Source organism: Budorcas taxicolor, chromosome 16 (genome assembly GCF_023091745.1).
Source record: "Budorcas taxicolor isolate Tak-1 chromosome 16, Takin1.1, whole genome shotgun sequence".
Classification (NCBI taxonomy): domain Eukaryota; kingdom Metazoa; phylum Chordata; class Mammalia; order Artiodactyla; family Bovidae; genus Budorcas; species Budorcas taxicolor.
The window spans coordinates 66,699,490-66,724,433 of record NC_068925.1 but is presented as its reverse complement, the minus strand read 5'-3'; the positions used below and the strand labels follow the sequence as shown (position 1 = coordinate 66,724,433).

Below are 24,944 nucleotides of genomic sequence, written 5' to 3'. Positions count from 1 at the left end.
CAGTTTTCATTCCAGTCCCAACAAAGGGCGAAGCCAAAGAATGTTCAAGCTACTGCCCAGTTACACTCACTTCATATACTAGCAAAGTAATGTCCAAAATTCTCCAAGCTAGACTTCAACAGTATGTGAATCGAAACTCCCAGATGTTCAAGCTGGATTTAGAAAAGGCAGAGGAACCACAGATCAAATTGCCAATATCCCGTTGGATCATAGAAAAAGCAAAGAGAATCCCAGAAAAAATCTAATTTCTGTTTCATTGATTACGCTAAAACCTTTGACTGCGTGGATCACAACAAGCTGTGGAAAAGTCTTCAAGAGATGGGAATACCAGAACACCTGACCTGCCTTCTGAGAAATCTAAATACAGGTAAAGAAGCAACAGTTAGAACTGGACATGGAACAGTGGACTTGTTTCCATGTTCCAAACTGGGAAAGGAATATGTCAAGGCTGTATATTGTCACCCTGCTTATTTAACTTCTGTGCAGAGTACATCATGGAAAATGCTGGGTTGGATGAAGCACATGTTGGAATGAAGATTGCTGGGAGAAATATCAAATACCTCAGATATGCAGATAACACCACCCTTATGGCAGAAAGGGAAGAGGAATTAAAGATCCTCTTGATGAAGATGAAAGAGGAAAGTAGAAAAGCTGACTTAAAGCTCAACATTCAAAAAACAAAGATCATGGCATGCAGTCCCATCCCTTCATGGCAAATAGTTGGCGAAACAATGGAAACAGTGACAGACTTTATTTTGTTGGGCTCCAAAATCACTGCAGACTGTGACTGCAGCCATGAAATTAAAAGATGCTTTCTCCTTGGAAGAAAAGTTATGACCAACCTAGACAACATATTAAAAAGCAGAGACATTACTTTGCCAACAAAGGTCTGTCTAGTCAAGGCTATGGTTTTTCCAGCAGTCATGTATGGATGTGAGAATTGGACTGTAAAGAAGGCTGAGCACCGAAGAATTGATGCTTTTGAACTGTGGTATTGAGGAAGACTCTTGAGAGTCCCTTGAACTGCAAGGAGATCCAACCAGTCCATCCTAAAGGAAATCATTCCTGAATATTCATTGGAAGGACTGATCCTGAAGCTGAAGCACCAATTCTAGGGCCACCTGATGTGAAGAACTGACTCATTGGAAAAGACTCTAATTCTGGGAAGGATTGAAGGCAGGAGGAGAAGGGGACAGACAGAGGATGAGATGGTTGGATAGTATCACTGACTCAGTGGACTTGAGTTTGAGCAAGTTCTGGGAAATGGTGAAGGACAGGGAAGCCTGGCATGCTGCAGTCTGGGGTTGCAGAGTTGGACATGACTGTGTGACTGAACAAACAAAATTACAGGGAGTTGACTCCTGGCCCTGCCATTTTCAGTCAAGGCAGGATGACCTTGTCTAAGTTACTTAACTTCTTGGTTTCTCATATTCCACATCTATAATATAGTAATACCATTACATAAGGGTTGTTGTAATAATTACATGAGTTCATATATGGAAAGCATGTAAAACAGTAACCAGCATATATTAAATATTACAAAGTAAATATCATTATTGCTTCTCCAATGTTTGACAATGCTGTGGTCTGTCCTGCTATATGTCAGTGAAACCATGAGTTTCTGAGCAGTTCTGTCATGCTCTGAGAGCCAAAACTGCCAGTGCATTTCCCGCTTGTTAGGGGGCAGGCACATAATTAACCAGGTCATGAATGACAAAGGCAAAATCTGGTGTGGGGATCAGAAATCTCCTCTTTAAACAGTCATTTTGGAATTTTGAGAAACGGAGCCAAATACACAAATTTCTTTTTGAGGATTAGTTTTCTTCAGGAATGAATATTGTTTATTGACTTTTGACAGTTTTTTAAAGAAGCAAAAGGTACACAATAGAATCATAAAATATAGCTTTTGGAAACGTGACCAACATATTAACAAATATGTGTTAAACTAGGCATTAGTGATCTTATTTAAGGGGAAAGGCGGAGGCTTGATAGAGTATTGTTATTTTATAGTAATACACATTTCCACCTCTTTTTTTTTTTTTGGTCAAATGTTTAGTATAAGCAATAAATGTTGACAATAATTATTTCTTTGGGGACTCTTTATTGTTTTCTCCTTTCGAGACATTTATATTAAATAATTTTGTTAAGAGGTAGTTGTTTTTCATCATCAGATTTTCTTCTCTCTGCATGGCATGCATCCTTCAACAGTTTTCTTAGGGAAGAGTGTAAGATGAACTTTATATGAATTTCTGGAATAGTGAAAGGTTGGCCTAGCTCTGTGTAATTCATGAAAGCTTGTCTGCTAACACTGGTCTATTTCCTGACTCTGTTTATATTCCTTCCTAACTAAATATTTCTTATTTTTTGATGGTATATGTTTATGAAGGAGCATTAACTTTTTGAAAGACATTAAGTAGAATATATTTAACTTTTTCCCATTTCTGCTCTTTTAAAATTAGGAATCAAGTACTGGAAATGTTTGATCATGCTTATGGTAACTATATGGTAAGTAGAAAGCTTATCTTTATATACCATTTATGTGAGCTGATTATTATGTGAGTGCAGTCAACTGGGAATTTTACAACTTGAATTAATAAATTTAATTTTCTTTAAAAATTCATTTTTAAAGGAAATTTTGAAAAATAGTGTGAACGTAGGGTAACAGGGTATTCCTGATAGTGGTTCTTAGAGAACCAATATATTGAATAGGTAAGAATAAATTTAATTAGATTATGAAACTGTATTTAAATAGTTTCCTTTGATGCTATCAATGGTATGTATTAAATAGTTTGTATAGTTAGATATGGTAAATATAAACATGAGTAAGATGTTATCTTTGCCTTAAGGGAAATGCTTCTCTTAACTAAACAAAAAAGTATTTAGAGAATTACTATATTCACGTTATGAAGAAAACCATTACTTTCAGAGAGTCAGACTATCATCTAGTTTCTGTCCAAATGATATCCTCACAGTGGGCCTTGATTTGAACCTATTTTGCTTCCTAGATATGCTGGTCCATATTATTTTAAAATGCCTTAGTGCTCACTTGAGTGAAATAACAAGTTTGCAAAGCAAAACATGTTCTAGAGACCTGTTGCACAGTAGTGAATATACTTAAAGTTGCTAAACTTATGCTTAAAAAACTGTAAAGTTTATGTTCCATGATTTCTGCCACAATTAAAAATTTAATTTTAATTAAATAGTACAGGGCTAGGAGGTGGGGAAGGGCATTTGTAGCTGCCCCCCCCGTGACATCTTGCCCCCCCCCAATAAGATGATCTTAAAATGCAAAAAAAAAATCATAATAATTTTTAAAAGATAACTAGCCAGCAAATTTTAGAGTTTGAAAGACAATTTTACAAGTAAATTTGTGTAATTTTGATGAGTTTAATCAGATTATTCTGAGAATTACTTCTTATGAAGTAATTGTTATGTCAGCATATCTTCTATGATTAAGGCCTGTAAATGTAGTTGGGGAAAGTTTGGCAAAGAACTAAGTTTAATTGATTCTGCTGTGTTTTTCAACTGATTCTGAATCCATTTTTCTGTTACCCAAATATCTTCATATGTTTATCTTTATGAACATGTAAGTACATACGCTTTTATACATTAAAAAAATTTTTTAAGCTTGTCTTACATTTGATAATTCTTATTCCCTTCTATATTGTACAGCTTTTAAAAGTACATACTGAGTTCTTAAATGTTTTTAGGATATAATGGTGATGAAGTTCTGGGTGTTTTTAACCATGTTGAAAACACAGTTTTGAATTCATTTCTGAAGACTCAGCCATTCCCTAACATTTCTTTCAAAATCGTTTATCCCTGGTTAATTCAGTTTGGGCAAAGCATAATTTTCTCTAAGCTAATAGTTTTAGGGTGGCCGGGTGGATCTAGGTTACATCTTCAAACCTAAGCCATGTCAACTGTAGTTCCAAAGTTGAATAAGATGTTATACAGCTGGATTAGTTCAGTACATCTCACTGTGAATAGGGTCGTCTTTTGTGAAGCACAGTATCTTTAACATTTTGTTCCTTATTAGGTAAACAGCTGAAAGTTATATCAGTACATTTTTTCCTAACGTAGAAATGAGTTTCTGACAGAGCAGCTACCAATGGCAGCCCTCAGAAGACTTCCTGGTCCAGTTCTTATTTATGGACCCTTACTGGATAACTTTTATTATAGTCATCTGCCTGCAAGATCTAAAGGAGAGGGATTTCAGTTCCAAAGACTAGAAACTCTTGGAATTAACACCCCTCGCCCTCCATTTTTCCAGTGGAGTCACACCCATCTGCAGTCCACTGCAATATGTGTTTTAAAATGTTAAACTATTTTACGACATGAGTGACTCTTGCAGTGTACTTGTGCTGTGCTCAAACTGTGTGAGGTTTGTAACCCAAGATTTGGTCTAGAATTCACACTTCCCCTTTTCAAGCTCTCAGCTAACATGAAATGGTTCTAAAATGTTAAACAGAGACCAGGTACCTTGTACTGGTTATATGAAGTCAGTTGTAATTTTTTTCTGGTTCCTATACTCAGAAACACTATTAGCTTGTTATAAAGTTAAAGTATATGTAGATTTTGGAGTTAGATGGGTTTGAGTTCAAATCCTATGTCAGTTATTTAGCTTGGACCTTAAACAGATCATTTAACCCCCTTGAGCAGTGTCTTCCTATGAAAAATGGGGAAGAGTACAAAGGATTATTGTAGAGGATAAGATTTTTGAGATCACAGGGCCATTTTCTTTACTTTTTAATAAGTTGATCTTCTATATGTCCTATATTTAACTAGCATCATGAAAAAATGAAGTGAAAATGTTGGTTGCTTAGTCGTGTCCAACTCTGTGACCCCGTGGACTGTAGTGTGCCAGCCTCCTCTGTCTGTGGAATTCCCCAGGCAGGAATACTTGAGTGGGTAGCCATTCTCTTCTCTAACTTCCTGACCCAGGGATCAAACTTAGGTCTGTTGCACTGCAGGCAGAGCTACCAGAGAAGCCCAGCTAGCATCATACCTGGTACATAAATGGTTTTCTTGTTTTTTTTGTTCTTGAAAGCACTGACTTGAATTCTTACGAAGGTATAATCAAATGATTTTTTTTTGGCATTTGATTACTGTGATATATCTTTACCTTTTAAAATCAGAAATTGTTTAATAAATTTTATTAAGAGTATACGCTAATGGTAAATTTGGGGATGTACAACTCTGTTTGCTGTAGTCAGTTGCCTTCTGTGCTAAAATGGCTTTTAATAAATGTTGGAAACTTTTCATTTCTTACTAGATTTAAAAAATATTACTCTCCAGTCTAGTACACAATTACAGCAGTTCTTTTAACTTTCTTGGTTCTGGGAAAACAATGTTATTTTCCAAAGACAAGCAGAATAATATTAAGAGCATAAACTCTGGAAATGGAGCAGGATACCCTGCGGTAGCTCTGCCACCCACCAGCTGGGTTACAATGGGAAAGTTACCTTATCTTCCTGAACCTGTTTCTTCATCTCTCTCAAATGGTTTGCCTGCCTCACAATGTTTTAAAGATTAAGCAACTTAATATAATTAAAGTACTTGGAATTTGTGTCCAGCAGACAGGAAGCACTGCGTGTTTACTGTTACCAGGTACTGCCGCTGTCATCGTGGCTACTAGCAATTCATTGTCTACCTGAGATTGAAATGGCCCTCCTAAAATTTATCGAGGCTTTAACTCAGAACTTCTTCCCTAGATGGTGCATAGAACTTTCTTCAAACACACTCATTCTTTCCTGTTCGAGGCATGCCGTCTTTGAACTTTGTTTCTTTATGATTCCCCAGGTTCTAGTAATGTTATTTTTCAATAACAATGCCCTGCCAGCCTTAGGTAGATTACTAAATCTTTGTGTTACATCCAAGACTTTTCTTGTGTTACATCCAAGGCTTTTCTGATTTTATCAATTGGTAGCGCAGCTGGTAAAGAATCCATCTGCAACACAGAAGACCCTGGTTTGATTGCCTGACTCGGAAAGATCCTTTGGAGAGGGAATAGGCTACCTACTCCAGTATTCTTGGACTTTGCTGGTGGCTCAGATGGTAAAGAATCCACAGTGCAGGAGACTTGGGTTTGATCCCTGGGTTGAGAAGATCCTGTGGAGGAGGGCATGCAACCCACTCCAGTATTCTTGCCTTGAGAATTCCATGGACAGAGAGGAGCCTGGCGGGCTACAGTCCATAAGGTCACAAAGAGACATGACTCAAGAGGCTTTGAACACATGCATTCTATCAACTAAGAATATTATTTGGGGCTATCTCAGCATCATAAGGAGCTTCCCTGGTGGCTCAGATAGTAAAGAATCTGCCTGCAATGCAGGAGACCTGGGTTCAGTCCTTGGGTTGGGAAGATTTCCCTGGAGAAGGAAATGACTACCCACTCCAGTGTTCTTGCCTTGAGAATTCCATGGACAGAGAAGCCTGGTGGGCTGCAGTCCATGGGGTCACAAAGAGTAGGACACAACTCAGCAACTAAGCACACAGTAGCATAAATACTAACAATTATAACGAATGTACTTGACAGATCTCTAGCCTCAGTCAAACTGCGGTTTATCCACAGTGAATTGCACAGATGACTTCCTTTTTTCCCCAAATAAAATGAAATTAGATGTGTTTTTTGGCAGTTCTTGCGCGACCTTATTTAACCTTAGACCACGGCCACTTTAGGGTTTCTATTAGCTTGTTTTTAGTATTTGTGCTGAGGCCAGTCTGCAGACTAAATTAGATGACAAAATACATGTATTTAGGCCACCAAATACGAACTGTTTTGGATCTGAGCTCCCTGATCTGATGATCTCTGTCTTCTAATGTTTTTCCTGTTGACTATAGACAACTCAGTTATCAACTTTTATAAACAGAAACTACCTTGGTAGAGACCTAAACATTATAAATCAATTCTGAAAGAGTTGGTAAGCACAGTAGCACAGTTTCCTTTAGCTAGGAGCATCATACCTATTCACTTTCAAGCTTGCTTTCGTGAGTGCATGAGCTTCCCTGATAGCTCAGTTGGTAAATCATCTGCCTGCAATGCGGGAGACCCAGGTTCAGTCCCTACGTCAGGAAGATCTTCTGGAGAAGGAAATGGCATCCCACTCCAGTACTCTTGACCAGAAAATCCCATGGATGGAGGAGCCTGGTAGGCTTCAGTCCGTGGGATCGCAAAGAGTCAGACATGACTGAGTGACTTCACTTTACTTCATCTTCGTGAGTGCACAGTTCAAAGAAAAATCAGTATTTATCCTTTAAACAAAAGGAACTGTTTTAAAATGTAACTTCTTATGAATTTCCAGATTTGTGTAAGCTTTATTAGAAATATTTTTTCCTGATTTTTAAAAAACATTTTTCATTGTGTTAAAATATACATAAAATTTTGCCATTTAAACCCCTTTTAAGTGTACGGCATTAATTATGTTCACATTGTTCTGCAAATATCACCGACCATCTTCAGAACTTTTTCATATTTTCATTTGAAACTGTACTAGTGTTTCTTTTTGAGAGTTTCTTAATCAAAAAGAGTAATTCTATAAATAAATAAGTTTAAAAGTGGCATTAATGGTCAGGAGGAGGGAAGACACAAATACATGTGTATGTGCAATTTTTGTGTGTAAACGATTATAGGACTACCTTTTATTAATCATTGTTCCTTGGCCTCTACTTTTAGAACATTCTGAAAAAACTGCCAAAGTGACTTAAATTCTATAGTGTCTTCTCATAGGTTGTTTTGTTTGTTTGTTTCTTAAATCATACTGTGATACTCTGTAGGATTTTGACTCAATAGAACCACATCTTCCTATATATTTAGGTAGAATTTGCAGACAAAAGAATTTCCGATTTCAAATACATGGTTCTGTGTTGTACAGTTGTACACAGTTATTTAACTGCCACCAATTTATGGTCCAGAACATTTCCGTCCCCCCCCCACCCGAAGCGTTCTCATGCTCCTATGCAATCAGTTCCTTTCCTCCACCTCTGACCTCTGGCAACCGTTGTGATCTGGTCTTTGTCACCAGTTTTCCCTTTTCTAGGACTTCAATATTAGTGGCATCTTAGAATATGTATGTAGTATTTTGGTTCACATTCTTTCCCATAGTGTGATGCTTTTGAGATTTGTCCATGTTGTTGGAGATATTATAGTTCCTACTTATTGCTCAGTAGTATTTGTTGATTTGGCAAAACACCATTCACCAGTTGATAAATATTTAGAATGATTCTAGTCTTTGGCTCTTATTAAAAGATTGCTGTGAATTTGAGAATGCAGATTTTTATGTGGACATTCATTTTCATACTTAGGAGTGGGATTGCTGGATTGTATGGGAAGGATAAATTTAACTTTTTATAGGAAACTGCCAGACTTTTCTAAAGTGGCTGTAACATATTGCATTCCTCATGAGCAATTTAAGAGTTTTAGTTACTCCACATCTTCTCCAACACTTGGTATTTTCAGTCTTTTTAATTTTAGCTATTCTAGTGGGTGTGTAGTGGTATTTTGTTGTGATTTTAGTTTTATTTTTCCTGATGACTAATGATGTTGAAAATCTTTCCATATGTTTAGTATATCTTTTTTTGGTGAAACATCTGTTCAAATCTCTTGCTATTTTAAAATCAGGTCATTTGTCCTGTTATAACTGAGTCATAAGAGATATATTATTTTCTGGATATTAATCCTTTATCGTATGTATGTTTTAACAAATATTTTCTTCCCAATGTACTTTGCCTTTTAATTTTCTTAATGTCTTTTGAAGTATAAATGTTTTAACTTGTGACCAAGTCCAATTTATTCTTTTTCTTTTATGACTTATGTCTTTTATACCCTACCTAAAAAAATATTTGCCTAGCCCAGAGTCACAAAGATTTTCCTGTTTTCTTCTAGGTGTTTTACTGATTTTAGCTTTTTCAGTGAGATCTACTACTCATTCTGAGTTAATGTTTGTGTATGTGGTGGGAGGTAAAGCTTTGTTTATATTTTTTTCTTTGTGGTTATCCCCATTATTCTAGCACTGTTTGTTGAAAAGAGTATCCTTGTCCCACAGAATTACTTTGGCACCTTTGTAAAATCAGTTAACTTTATATGCTTGGGTCTATTTCTAAACTCTGTATCTTTTTTCCCACTGATCTAAGTATCTATTAGTCCATCTGTATCAGTCTTGAATTAAGTCATATTAAGCCCTGAAATCAGGCAGTGTAAGTCTTTCAGCTTTGTTCTTTTTCAAAATTGTTTTGAATATTTTAGATATTTTGCATTTTCATGTAAATTTTGGAATCATTTTGTCAATTTCTAAAAAAAAATAGCCAATGGAGATACTGATTGGGATTATGTTGAAATCTATACATCAGTTCTGAGCGTTTGACTTCTTAATAGTAACAAGTCTTTTAATCCATAAAGATTGTGTCTTTGTACATTTATTTAGCTCTTAACGTTAGCAGTGTTTTGTACTTTGCAGTGTACAGGTCTTGCACATCTCTTGTTAAATTTATTCATAAGTATTTCATATTTTTAATGCTCTTGTAAATTATAGTCTTTCAAATTTTAATTCCCAGTTGTCCATTGATGTCACACAGAAATACAACTTTTTCTGATAACTTGAGATCCTTGCTAAATTCACATATGATTTCTAGTAGCTTTTTTGGTAGATTCTGTAAGGTTTCCTACATGGTCAGTCATGTGATCTGCAAAAAAAGATTTTTCCTTCTTCCTCCAAACTAAATACCTTTTATTTCTTCTTAGAGCAGTATCTAGGACTTCTTGTATGATGTTGAAAAGAAGTGTGAGATCCTTGTCTTACTCCTAATCTTGTGAGAAAAGCAGTTAGCCTTTCCTTGTTAAGTATGATATTAGCTGTGGGTCTTTCATAGATGCTCTATATTCAGTTCCTTTCTGTTTCTACCTTGCTGAGAATTTTCATCATCACAGGTTATTTGTTAAATTTTGTCAAATACTTTTTCTGCATTATTGAGAATAATCTTGCTAAAAATATCTGTTGGCAGCAGGGCTTTATTTCATTACAACATTATTATTTATTATCATTTATTCCATGTAATATTATTTCTTAAGTTCAGTTTATTTTATCATTGATCAAACCAAATTGATTAACATATATTGAAGAATTTGGAAACTTTTGTTCTTATTTTCAGTACGGACTTCTAAAGCTTGCCAGCATTCTACTCTGTGCTTAATTTAAAATCTTATCAGATAACTGCAGTTTTGTTACTTATTTCTCCTCAGTGCTGAGAAACATTTCATAAAATATAGTATTCAAAGGACCATATGTTCAAGTAGAAGTATTAATAATTTAATACTTAGTTTAGATAAATGGAATCCTAAACACCTGAAACATGGCTTAGTGAGTATAATTAGTGAACAAAAGGGAAAAGGAATATTTGATTTGGGATGAAAAGAGAACTGAAAAATTATGTAAGTTCAGTCAGTAACTAGCATATGCTATCTGTATATAATAGATGGTTCATTAGATATAATTTAGTTTTTGTTTTAGGAAGGAATATCTTACCTGCCTCAAGAAGGGAGGTGAGGTGTTTAACAATAAGGATCTGGAATAAAAAAATTTAAATGTATGTAATTTTATGGGGAATTAAATAGATTTGGTGTCTTCAGCAGCTCACTATTATAAATAAACAGTACTTTTGTCTTCTTATTGATTTTAGTAGAGTAAAGTCTCTTCCCTTTGGCTAGTTTCTGGAATTGGCTTTACCGAAAAGTCAGTTTGGATGCTGCTTTGGTTTGAGTGTTTTGTTTTTTTTTTAAATTATGTATTTATTTATGGCTGTGCTAGGTCTTTGTTGCTGCGCAGGCTGTCTCTAGTTGCAGTGAGTGGGTCTGCTCTTCATTTCAGTCTGAGGGCTTCTCATTCTGGCGGCTTCTCTTGTTGCAGAGCACAGGCTCTAGGGCACGGGCTCCATAGTTGCAGCACGTGGGCTTAGTGGTTGTGGCGCACGAGCTTAGTTGTCCTGAGACATATGGAGTCTTCCCGGACCAGGGATCGAACCCACGTTCCCTGCATTGGCAGGCGGATTCTCAACCACTCGACCAGCAGAAAAGTCCTGACTTGAGTGTTTTAAAATTGTGCATGTTTGTTTATTTTTTCCCTGCACTGGGTCCTTGGTACCACTCGGGCTTTTCTCTAGTTGTGAAGAGCAGGGGCTACACTAGTTGCAGTGCTCGGGCCTCTCACTGCGGTGGCCTCTCGTTGTGGAGCACAGGCTCTAGGGTTCGCAGGCTTCAGCAGTGGCGATTTCCAGGCTATAGCCCGATAGTGGTGGCCTACAGGCTGAGTTGCTCCATGGAATGTGGGATCTTTCCCAGGTCAGGGATTAAACCCATGCCTCCTGCATTGACAGGTGGATTCTTTACCACTGAGCCACAAAGGAAGTCCCTGATTGGAGTGTTTTGAAGCAGTTGTATCAAAATGCTGGTAAATTTAGAATTTGATGTGGAGAGTCTACTGTGTTTTGTTTTGTTTTTGCTCTTGCTTTTAGCTAAGCACATGTTCTATCAATACTTAATTGATATAGGACTTTTATTACCTGAGTTTTATTTTTAGTGATAATTTTTAAAGGGTTTTTTTTTTTTTTTTTTCCTGGCTGTTAGTCATAGCAGTATGAAAATCCTTATCCTTTGTTCTGACAATACATAGAAGAGAAAGAATCACTGTAACCTCAGTTAGCCAGAGTGTTTGAAGTGTAATGCCATGCATGCTATTTATTTGCCATGTATGCATTGCTGTGAAATTAAGCAAATCAACTGTAGTTTGCTCTATGATTCCCTGGTGGCTCAGGCGGTAAAGAATCTGCCTGCAACTGGGGAGACCTGGGTTTGATCCCTGCGTTGGGAAGATGCCCTGGAGGAGGGCATAGCAACCCACTCCAGTGTTCTTGCCTGGAGAATCCTGTGGATGGAGGAGCTTGGCAGGGTGGCCAAGAGTTGGACGTGGCCGAGTGACTAAGCACATGGGCACATGCATTGCTCTGAACTTGCGCAAACCAACTGTAGTCTGCTTTGTGGTCAACCAGAAGAAAAGGTTGTGGTTTTGTTTCTAACCTTAATGTTGAAACTGGGGGACATAAAGTATTTTTACACCTGGTTCAAAGCTCTCTTATTTGATTATTCTGGTTTTCAGTTACTAATAATATTTTTCTTACCTGGATAAGCTTAGGGTTTGAGTTTCATATTAATTTCAGATAACAGGTGATTGTGTATGTGTTTTGCAAAACCCTAAAAATAGTATTATTAAGCTTTCTAAGCAGCCATTTAAAAAGAGCTCTTTATAATCAAATTAACATTTGAATGATCTCTTATGTAGTATCTTTCAAAATACATAAGCAAGTTTTAAAACATGTTACTTGAGTTACTTCTAAGTGTTTTTTATATGTTAAATATAAAACTATAAAGCTTTAAAAATATTGTGCATTTTGGTAAATCATGGTTGTGTTCGAATTAAAAAGTAGTTAGAAACTTGACATCTCAAAGCCACATGCAAAAGTAGTTAGGAATTTTACTAATATATATATAATACTAAAATTATAAAATATTGAATTCAGAATTTGGTAGCTGCATGTGGATTCTAATTATAACAAAGCATTTGTTACCTGGAATCCTTTCCTCAGGAAATAAATCATTGTAGAACACCGAAGTTTTTAAAATAACCTGAAGGATTGCAGGCTGCAAGTCTTTTTGTATTTAGTCTAATTTTTTTGTTTTGGTCTTTCCTTTTGTGTGACCATCTGTGTAGTGTTCCTGACCTCTTTTTTTTTTTTTTGCTGCAAACATGGTAATGAGTTTGGAATCTAGATAATTAAGTGAGAGGCAGGAGGATAGAGTTGGACATTGGGGATCAGGAATATTTTTGCTGAATTTTTAGGATTAAGAATCGTATGGGCATACAGGTATAGGAGGAGCAAGTCATATTCAAGGTATGAAGGATCAGAGTAGTCTTAGAAACTTTGCCATGGTGATATTTCATGAATGCAAGAAGAGTGGAATAGTATTTTCAGACTTCTAAAGGAGAGAAAATATGTTTCAGGCATTTTATAATTATTTGAATTGTTCTTCAAGTGTAAGGCAAGAGCCAGCTTAATCCAGAAATAACAGTACCGATGATGCTATTTTAAAGTAAACAAAAATAACTTACCTGAGGACAAAGTCCAGGCACCCAAGAGATAAAAACAGGAATGCAGATGCCAAAGAAAAGTGGTGTGCGTTGACTCCAGTTAAGTAGAATTCTAACGCTAGCAACTGGGGAAATTATGATTCCAGACCAGACTATAAGTGTTATAAACCTTTAAAAAAATCTTTGTCAAAGCATTTAAAATTTTCTTTCTGATAGTTATAAATGTACAGAGAAATTTTTGAAATAGCTAAAACTAATATTTAGTGTACTATTATTCAAAATATTAGAGACTTTGGAATTGAATTATTATTTCTTTGTAAAAATCTCACTAAGAGATGTTAGAACAGGACTCGCCTTGCTTTCCACCTTCTTGTTGTATGACTTAAGATACGACATAAATCTCTGCTGTATCTGGTGTGGTAGATTCAGAAATTTCCGAAATTTGGGCCCACTTCAAAAATTTTATCCTTTTCCCTCTGTGTCATGAAATTTCTGCAGGCATTTTTATGTCACAACCACTTTTTTTCATCTATGTGGATAATTTGGCCTTTACCGAATTCCTCTGGCTGCATATCTAGATACTGCTTCAGTGACAGCAGTATCAACGTTCCATGGGCAGCTGTTTCTTCTGTAATATCTTTCATGTTCAATGTGAATTTCACCTTCAGTGTTTCCACTTTTCATTTCTTTGTGAGCTTTCATCCTCATTGGTTAATTTCCTCTTTTGATTATCTATTTTTATAAACTGTCAAACTGTCATGTAGGATTATCACTAGGTGACAAGGAGACATATGACTTCATGCTTGCTGTCTGAACTAAAAAATACACAGTGATCAATCACTAGTTCCACTTCGAAAGAAGTTATGTGGTTGATCACTGATCACAAGAAGCATCTGGTATTTATGTAGTGATTTGTGGATTGAAGAACTGGCACTTCAGTTTGCATTCTGTGCAATTATTTAAAAATACAGTGGTACCTGGAATTTGAACCATGTTGCTGAAAGTTTAAATTGTGAATCTCAATTTGTGTGGGTATAGTGAAAACATGCAAAGTGAAAACTGTTTATAATAATATAATTGATAAAAATCCCAAGTTAGGGAAAAGGGTGAGTATATTAATCCTGTTATCCTTGTCAGGTAGTCAGTAAGTATTATCTAAAATTGAAATATGTAATACAGTGATTCTCGCTTCTAAATGTTTCTTATAGTCACATTTTATTAATTTTGGGGGACTCTTTTAGGGACAGTCCTCTGGTTAAAGAGTATAAAGTTTAGCAAGCTTTTCTTGTTTCTTTCCTCTTCTAAGATGTGCAGCCAAGTAATTGGAGATGTTCTCGTCCAATTTCATTGAAGCAACTATTCAACTTATAGAACCTACTTCATTGGCTATGGCCATGCATGGAGGGCCAACAACATCAACTCTCCGACACGTTAGGTGTCAACATATTTCCCTTTAAAGCCTGTCTTTATTCCTAATGCCCATGTTGTGGTCAATACAGCTTCATCTTCTCACTCCACTGTTCAGTTTTGGTACTGGAAAGTTTCTTATTTTCAAGCTTCATTTCAGTTCAGTTGCTCAGTCGTGTCTGACTCTTTGCGACCCCATGAACTGCAGCACGTCAGGCGTCCCTGTCCATCACCAATTCCCGGAGTTCACTCAAACTCACGTCCATCGAGTCTGTGATGCCTTCCAGCCATCTCATCCTCTGTTGTCCCCTTCTCCTCCTGCTCCCAATCCCTCCCAGTAATGGGGTTTTTTCCAGTGAGTCAGCTCTTCACATGAGGTGGCCAAAGTATTGGAGTTTCAGCTTTAGCATCATTCCTTCCAATAAACACCCAGGACTGATCTCCTTTAGAATGGACTGGTTGAATCTCCTTGCAGTCCAAGGGACTCTCAAGAGTTTTCTCCAACACCACAGTTCAAAAGCATCCATTCTTTGGCGCTCAGCTTTCTTTATAGTCCAGTTCTCACATCCATACATGACCACTGGAAAAAACCATAGCCTTGACTAGATGGACCTTTGTTGGCAAAGTAATGTCTCTGCTTTTTAATATGCTATCTAGCTTAGCTATATATTAATAATTTTAAAAATTATATAACATTTCACTGTGTAGTAGACGAGAGGGAGGATTCTTGCATGTGCTTCATTATCGTTTAGGCTAGACATATGCTGTCATGGTTGTTCATCCAAAAAAAAATCTACTCAATAGTATGCCAAACTATAAAATGCCTATTAGTGAGTCATTGTGTTGTACCCCTGAAACTAACATAATTTTGTACATCAACCTATTTCAGTAAAAAGTACCTATTAATAAATATTAAGAAATATATGCGACCTGTGGTGGAAACTGAATTCATAAAAGAAGATTTGAACTAGTATATTGATACAGTAGTCCTAGATAGGAAGATTCAATTGGTAAAAAAATATCAATTCTCCCCAATTTAGAGTCTTTCAATTAAAATTTCAATGGAATTTTAAGGAAATTTTAAAGTTATCCAGAAGAGTAAACTTGAAAAACTCATTAAGAAAATTTAGAACAAAATAACTGGTGGGAGTGAATTGCTTAACCAAGTAGCAAGGCATGTTGCAAAGACTGATTAAGACAATGGTTTTGAAGCAGGAAGTAGGTTTGTAAAACAAATAGGTCTGTAGGGCAATAGGAGTAGGAACTAGGTCTGTAGAACAAAGTAGAGGCTATGAAAACGTGTGTTCATGTAGACACTTTATAAGCTATATTTCAAGCTGTTAGGGAAAGGATGAATTGTTTAAAAAGTGGTATTTAGGAAATTAGCTATTTGGGGGAGCAAATACAAGTACATCCCCACTTCACTTTATAAGCAAAATTAGACGGAGTAAATATCTAGACGTATAAAAAATAAAATTATAAGAGTGCTGTTTTCAGAGACCCAAGATAGCCTTGTTAACCGTGCCCCAAATTTAGAAACCATGAAGAGACTAATAGATTTAACTACATATTTAAAGATTAAAGTAAAAAGTACCGTAAACAAAGTTAAAAACCAAAGGAAAGATAGAAAAAATGTTTACATAGCAATGTATAAGGAGTCAGACAACCAATAGAAAATAAACAAAGATATAAATAGACATTTCTAAAAAGAAATAGCAGTGGCTAATGCAAAAAGATGTTTATCCTCATTTGTAATGAAACTTGAGATACCATTTTTTATCCAGAAGATTGGCAAAATGTAAACTGTTGATCATTGCCTGAGAGTGTTGTTAAGAGTGTATATCTTTGTCTTCAGTTTGATAGTAGCTAGCAAAAATGAAGGGGCTTCCCTGGTACCTCAGCTGATAAGGAGTCTGCCTGCAATGCGGGAGACCCCGGTACGATTTCCTGGGTCAGGAAGATCCCCTGGAAGAGGGATAGGCTATCCACTCTAATGTTCTTGGGCTTCCCTGGTGGCTCAGACGGTAAAGAATCTGCCGGCAATGTGGGAGACCTGGGTTCAGTCCCTGGGTTGGGAAGATCCCGTGGAGGAGGGCGTGGCAACCCACTCCAGTATTCTTGCCTGGAGAATCCCCTTGGACAGAGGAGCCTGGCGGGCTATAGTCCATGAGGTCAAAAAGAGTTGGATATGACTGATAAGTTGGATAAGCACAACACAGAAAAAATGAAATATCCATACCTTTGACCCACTGGGTCTGGTTTCAGAGATTTAATCCATAGAATACAAGCATATGTACCAGAGATATGGACATATAGCTGTTTATTGAAGCATTATTTATGCAGTAAAAAATTGAGTTCAGCCTACATGTTCATCGGTACCCATACTTTGGAATACCATGAGGAGCAGGTCCTATCAAGTGTGTGGGCTCTGGAATCAGGTTGCCACGTTTGCATTCTGGATCCATCATTTACTGGTTGCATGACATAGGCTTAGTTAATTTCTCCGGCCCTCAGTTTTCTCATCTATAAAACAGAAATAATAGAATTTGTTTCAGAGGGTTATGTGATAAATAAACTAAAATATATAGAACAGTGCTTAGAACATAAGTACTCAATAATATTAGTTAATATTAAAATATCACTATGCAGTTATTAAAAAGAATAAAATACATCTGTAGAATTGCAGCATGAAAAACCCCAGTGTGATTTAAGTGAACACATTTTAGGACAGTGTGTACAAATTGCATGAGTACCTATTTATAAATGAAATTTTTAAATGATGTATGTGCATGTATTTCTGTGTGTGTGGATAGGTCTGAAACGATAAATGCCAGTTGTAACAGCAGTTATCTCTCTGGGAAGTGAGATTGGGTGGAGGGGAAATGGATTGTTATTACAGTTTTAAGGAAATATTTTCTTGTATTTACAAGTACATATTTATAGCTAAAAAGTTTTCTTTTAAGGTTTCATGGACTGTAAGAATAGTAAAACTTTTGGTTAATTTTTGTTAAAAAAAAAAAACAAAACTGAAAAGTTATGTTCTCTAAAAGATGTGCACTTTCTTTTTGCTTTCCTTAGTGACTCACTAAGACTTTCCTTGCAGGAACATGCTTACCCAGCGGATGAACTCATGCCTTTGACCTGCAGAGGTCGGGTTAGAGGCCAGGAGCCAAGTCGGGGTGATGTTGATGATGCCTTGGGAAAGTGAGTATTAACAAAGGGCATGTGATCTCAAAGTTCTCAAGTCTTAAGGCATCTTAGAGGCAGTGTGTAATTGTGTATCTGGGAATTGGTTAAATTTCAAAGACTGCTTTAAGTATTACATTAAATTCCTTTATTCCTTTTTGTTATCTTTTGTACAGTATTAATCAGTTTACTTCTTAGATCAGTGAAAAGTTGAGTCGTTTATTAAGATAAATTTGACTTAGAATGTATATAGTTGTCGACACAAGGTGTTGATGCATTAATAACTTGCTTTTAAAAGAGCTAATGAATATTTCTGTTCACTTTGAAAGATTTGTAGTTATGCCTAGTGTAAATGTGATGTTAAGGCTTTTCAGGTTCCTTTAGTGTTTTATAGATTACATGGTACTGTAGATGCATGAAAGTCCTAGTTAATGGAATAATGGAAACTTCCGGTCAGTCAGTAGGATGCAGATAATGTCTTATATGTTCATGGATACAAATATTCAGAATTCTAATGTTTTGTATCTCACTATACTTGTTTCATAGATTTTCCCTGACACTGATTGATTCTTTGGATACTCTTGTGGTAGGTTTGATTCTCCTTACATTATTTTATGAATTTCATACTATGTGTGCTCAACTGCTATGAATATAATTGTAGTACAGTAAGTCTGAAATAGAAGCTTTCAGAATTTAAGATAATTTGATCTTTGCTTCAAAATAAATCTTTCATACTATTAAGTTGATAATGTCATGTGAATGTCAAGTGAAATTATGTAGAATCATGGAGATACTCAAAATTTATAGGTATGTTAGCTTACATTATGGCCCCTTAATCAGAAAAGTTGTTTCCTTTTGGACGAGTAGATTGAAGCTATTGGAAGAAAGTAATTCCAAAAAATGCTCTTGATATTCTTGTTCCAGAAAGACATGCTGCAATGATACTGAAATTGTTAAATTAAAATTTTTATATATTAGGTCCATTGAAAATTTACTTCTTTCTCAAAAGTGATTTTTAATACCAAGTGATCACTACTTGGCACTCCTTTTAAACCTGATGGGAGGCAAAGTTATTTAAATTCTCATTGGGGGTGGTTTGTGATGGCAGAGGGGAATGGCTCAGTTCCAGCTGTCATGATTTCTGAATGTAGTATCTTTCTAGTTTTTTACTCTCAGATCATTTATGGTATAAAAATAGGCTTGTTTCAGAATTTTCCTTAAGGCATAATTCTCAAAGTTGAATTAATGTCTAAAGTATTGATCAATATTTTTAAAAACACAGCAAAATATCTTTGTGGTGGCAGAAGATTTTCAGAGCCTGGCTTTTCTTCCCAGTACTATTTCTATATTTTTATTTCACTGGGTGATCTTTTCTCTTTTCTTTTCTTTTTTAATCAGAGACTCTCAACTATATCAACACCTTAGGAATATTACTTACGAAGTTTAAAAAAAATGTCCTTCTCTCCCAAGTTATTCTGATTTAATTTTCCTGAAGTGGGACCTGGCATTATTACGCATTTCTCTAAAGCTTCTCTTTGTTTATAAAATTTAGCCATAGTTGAGACATTTTTTGTTGAAAAGCCCATGATTGTTGAGACCTTTTTAGCTGTATCAGAGTTTTGAAAGTTGTGATTTCATTTTTCAGAAATAAAAGGAATGTGTGGACCATATTATAATGACTATACGAGAGACTCTTGTGTACCTTATTTTTGGTTTAGTAGTCCTTTGTGTTCTGCTATGATAGGAGAAGAGAAAAAGATAAACAGGTATCCCAGGAGACACAAATTGCCCCCCTGGGAGAAGCTAAGTGGTGTTACTTATTTATAAGTGTAGCTGGGTGGTACACCTCATGTCTGTCTGGATACAGGGAAGTGAGTGAGGGGAGTAGCTGTGTATCAGGAAAGACCATAGGTGGATGTACATTTGTTTCTCATTCTGTCATCTTGGCTTTATCCTTATATACTGGAAGCTCTCCATCATCTCTCTCTAAGCTCTTACTGATTTTTATGAACCTGGACCTCAGATATTCTATGTGTTTTAAAAATTTTTATCAGAAATGAAGGAGAAAATGTGTTTCTAGGCTGCTTAACTTCCCTATATTTAGAAATCTACTTATCTCTAATTGAGCAGCCATTATTATAAATAGGTTCTGTTCCGCTTTGAAATTAAACCACTTTGGCAGGGGTTCTCAAAATATGATTCCAGCACTACCAGCATCAGCATCACCGGGCAACTTGTTAGAGATGCAGATTGTAGAGCCTCATCCCAGGCCTGTTGAATCAGAAAGTCTGGGAGTAATGCCCAGGAGTGTTTTTTTTTAAACAAGCTTCCAGATGATTCTAATATATGCTAACGTTTGAGAACCACATGTAATGATGCAGTGCTTTTTAGACTTGTTTGCTACGAATCACCTGGGGATCTGCTAAAATAAAATGCAGGTTGTGATGGAGCCGATGTGGGCCCAAGGAGACGTTTTTCTAACAAACTGCCACTTGGTGGTGCTGTTGCTGCTGATCAGCAGACCACACTTAAGAGTGCTGCTGCTGCTGCTGCTAAGTTGCTTCAGTCGTGTCCGACTCTGTGCAACCCCATAGACAGCAGCCTACCAGGCTCCCCCGTCCCTGGGATTCTCTAGGCAAGAACACTGGAGTGGGTTGCCATTTCCTTCTCCAATGCATGAAAGTGAAAAGTGAAAGTGAAGTCACTCAGTCATGTGCCACTCTTAGCAACCCCATGGACTGCAGCCTACCAGGCTCCTCTGTCCATGGGATTTTCCAGGCAAGAGTACTGGAGTGGGGTGCCATTGCCGTCTCCGACACTTAGAGTACTGTTTGCTGTAACCTGAGTTCTTGCTCCCTGTGGCAGGGAGTACCAGGAAGTGATCTTATAATATTAATATGTGACGTTGGCCAAATTATTTAGCTTCTCTGGACCCCTGTTTTCACTTCAGAAGGGCCTAGATTGGATATCTAAGATAACTATTAATATCTACTTAAACAGAAGGATTAAAAGAAATTAGTTTGAAAGTTCTTCCTACATTTAGAAGGAATGTACATTTTATCAGTATAAGTATTTAATATTTCTAATTTACCCTGAGATCATTTTTTGATTTGTGGTTTCTTTATCTGAAAATAGTAGAGGCCATATCACTTAGGACAGGGTGCAGCCTTATTGTTTTTATTTTGGTCATACCATAATATGTGAAGTAGAACTTCTGTTGTCAGAGTTTGATCTTTCAATTTAAACTCTGGTTCACAATTCTAGACATCTAGTTTCTATTGACTGTAATGAAATCAAACACTAAAACTTTAAATTTACCACTACAGTCAACGTTACCATGAAATCTACAGATACTGAACAAATTAAAGGGGGGAAGGGAAGAGACCTGAATTTGTTCTTTGTTATCAGTTAGGAGCTTAAGAAACCCGTCTACTAATGGAGCTGTTAGAATGAATTTTTAGCTAATTATGGACAAAACTCTCATTTTTATTCTTCTTTGAAACAGATAGTATAGGTACTGTTCTTGGGAGAAATTCTCAGGAGATAGACTTTGAAAGAATAAGATGAACATAAGTATATTTAAAAGATGTGTGTGTGTGTGAGGAGTGAGTAGAACAGTTGTGTCTCGCAGAAGTGATCCAGGTCTTTGTACATTCACATTTGCAGCTTCAGAATTTACATGGACTTTGAGACTGAGAAAGAAAAGCACTCAATTTAAAATCAGGTTTTATATTATACTCAAGGCTTACCCTAAATTTTACTTAAACTTTAGTCACACTCTTATGTTTTATGCCTAAATTAGAATTTAAAAAATTTTTATTTCCTTTTGGCTGTGCTAGGTTTTCATTGCTGTACACGAGCTTTCTCTGCTTTAGTTGCGGCGAATCGGGGCTACTCTTTGTTGCGGGGCACAGACTTCTCATTGCTGTGCCTTCTCTTATTGCAGAGTGCAGACTTTAAGCTCTTGGGCTGCAGTGGTTGGGGGGAAACAGCTCATTGGTTGTGGCTCCCGGACACTTGAACACTGGCTTAGTAGTTGGGGTGCATCAGTTTAGTTGCTCCTTGGCATGTGGGATCTTCCCAGACCAGGGATCAACCCTACATTCGCAGGCAGATTCTTAACCTCTGGACCACCAGGGAAGTCCCTAGATTAGGATTTTTAGTGACGTATCAGATGAGAAAACACTATAAAATACTATCAAACAAAAAGATTAAACAGTCAAGCAAAGGAAAACTACTTTTAATGGACCTGAGATCTAAATAACATCTACTTGTGCAACCTTAATTTAAACTGAAAAATCGACACACTGTCACAGTGACAGTGAGCCTCTTCTGGAACTCATTGCAAGCATCCGGAGTTCTTAGCTTCATCAGGATTATAGACCCTCATGGTAATAATGGTAATAATAGATAGTAATGGTATCAAGCACTTACTAAGTCAGGGGCTCTGCTAAAAGTACTTTACATGCATTACCTCATTTAGGAAAATAAACCTCTGAGGATAGGTATTTCCTCTTTTTGTAGATGAAAGAACAGGCTCAGAGATGAGACTAAGGAACCAGAATTCAAATCAGAGCTTGTTCTTTAGCCCAACATTGCACTGCCTCCTCAGTTAGGGGCCTTGATGTCCAAGGGGTGAAGATGGCAAGCATTGTATGGTTTAGGATCAATTGATCATTCCCTGGAGGATGTGCTTTCTTCTGAGACTAAGCAAGTTTTAAAATGATATTTGACGAATAGGGTGGGTTTTGTGTTGTTTGACTTGGGAACCAAATCCCAGTAGAGTTTACCTCTTGCAGCTCTAGGTCATGGGTTATACACACCAGCTAACAGTTCTGATGATGATTGTTTTAAAGTCCTAATGATTTTTCAGTTTGTCTAAAAAAAAGAAGTGTATAAAGATTCCTTGCAATATAAATAGGTATTTAATCTTTTTCAGTTTTAGATAGTATCACATTTTTATAATATGCTTAAGGGAAACATTTTTTCTGTGTTATTTTTTATAATCTTAAGGTATTAACTTGCTATTAGTAGCTCATTCTGAGGATATTACTCTAGGTCTTGATTGAAAATAACTTTACTTTCAATAATTTTCTTCTAGGTATTAAATAAAACTAAAGAATTTGAAGATGCAGTGAGAAAAGTTTTAAGAGATGTTAACTTAGATAATGATGTAGTTGTATCAGTCTTTGAAACAAACATCAGAGTTCTTGGGTAAGTATGTGAGATACTAAACTCTGATTTTAATAACAGAAGAATAAGGCTATACTCTTTATTTCTTGGTGGTAATAAAGCAAGAAATTTCTTATGTTTAAAAAATAAAAGGTGTGATACTGTAAAACACAGAGACTGTGGAATGACCCTGCTATATGTGAGGCACGGTCAGCAACAAGCTTTGGAAATAGTTGCAGACTCAAATCAAAGGTAATCCTTGTATGTTGTTACAAAAAGACTGACAACAGGTCAAGTATTTGCGTATTAGCTACATCACAGTTTTTTTTGTCAGCTTATCTATTTTACTAACCTTAGCACTTTTTCAAGCCAAACTGAATTTATAGGATTACCTTTGGACTAACAGTTTGAAATATTCTTGGAACACAGGAAGTACAGGATTTATTAATTCACGTTTCAACATGATTACATTTTTATATTTAATGATTATTTTTGTGTTACTGTAACTCATTTCCTTTTGTTACACAGGCAAAGTGAGTCTATTCATCAGTTAAATTTTAAAAATAGTTTTTTAGCTTTTCACAGAGTTTATTAATCTATTACATTTAATAAAGAGTGGGGAATTTTTGTTAATGTTATACTAAAAGTCAAGAGATTTCATGGTGCTATAATTAAATTTAAAATTTGTTAAAATCAAATGTGATAAACTTATTAAGATAAATGATTTCTAGGTTGTTTTTTAATTTAAGAAAATGTACGGTATTTAAGAATGCCAAACCCTTTTGTCATTGTCGTTCAGTTGCTCAGACGTGTCTGACCCTTTTGCAACCCCGTGGACTGTAGCCCACCAGGCTCCTCCCTCCGTGGGATTTTCTAGACAAGAACACTGGAGTGGGTTGCCATTCCCTTCTCCAAGGGCCAAACCTTTTACAACAGTTACAACATTTGATTCTTTTTTTTTTTTTTCATACTGGCCGTGATTTAATAATGGTTTTTATAATGGTTTGCCACAAGCTGAGTAGCCAGAGTTAGGAAATTGTGTTCTTCTGTGATTGTTCCTTACTCTAAATTGTTGGTAGCAAGATACTCACATCTGTTTAGGTGATGATGTGTAAGTATGTGTACAACGTGACTAATGTTTCATCTCTCTGGTTGTAGGGGTCTTTTGGGTGGACACTCGCTGGCAATCATGCTGAAAGAAAAAGGCGAGTACATGCAGTGGTACAATGATGAGCTTCTCCAAATGGCAAAGCAATTGGGCTACAAACTTTTACCAGCTTTCAATACTACCAGTGGCCTTCCTTATCCAAGAGTAAGTAATTCTGAAAAATGTGGCAGCCTTTGTATACTTCTTTGCTGTTTTGAAGGAATCAATTTTTGTGATCCAGCCATCGTTGCTTACCTGCTTGAGGCTGGAAAAAAAATTGCTTCAAGCTCCGTAACAAATTTATATGAACATTTCGGTGAATTTGCATTTGAATGGTGTGAGAATTTAGATTCGTTAAAACTTTCTGCGTCATTGCATAAGGTTATGATGCAGAAGGAAGAAACAAATGCCAGACTAGAATTTGGGCCCGGAATTATTTGTGCAGATTATGTGGTAGAAGCAATAGAGTAGGCGTTCACTCTCCAGAGGAGAGGGTATTGAGAGAATACAGGACAGAGGGGAATGAGGAAGTACCGCAGTGAAAAGGAGGTTGTGCGGAGACTTAGGAGGAGAGCCACAGCGTAGCGTATGGTATTAAAAATACTAAAAAAAGAGTTTCAGAAGGAGACGTTCCAGCAAACATTAGGATAATTAGGGGTAAACAGAGCCTTGAAGGGTGTAATGTGGCAGAATAAAGGGGAAGAAGGATTTGACGTAGGTGAAAGAATAGGGACATTCATTTTAAGATTTCCTGTGTTTGTAGTTAAGGAGAGCTGGCAGCACAAGCACAGTCAGTTGAGGGAGCTTTTATTATTATTATTATTTATTTGGCTGTGTTGGGTCTTTGATTGCAGTCCATGGGCTCTTTGGTGTGGCAGGTTGGCTTCTCTTTAGTT

At 36.4% G+C, this 24,944-nt stretch overlaps 1 protein-coding gene across 1 annotated transcript in view; it reads left to right on the top strand.

Annotated features, from left to right (window-relative positions):
- Positions 1-24,944, top strand: part of EDEM3 (ER degradation enhancing alpha-mannosidase like protein 3) — a 65,147-nt gene that overhangs the window by 2,523 nt on the left and 37,680 nt on the right. The window contains exons 2-6 of the mRNA XM_052653971.1: positions 2,460-2,505; positions 17,647-17,747; positions 18,276-18,315; positions 22,831-22,943; positions 24,060-24,213. Of these exons, the coding sequence (XP_052509931.1) occupies positions 2,460-2,505; positions 17,647-17,747; positions 18,276-18,315; positions 22,831-22,943; positions 24,060-24,213 (454 nt within the window). The remainder of the gene's footprint in view (positions 1-2,459; positions 2,506-17,646; positions 17,748-18,275; positions 18,316-22,830; positions 22,944-24,059; positions 24,214-24,944) is intronic.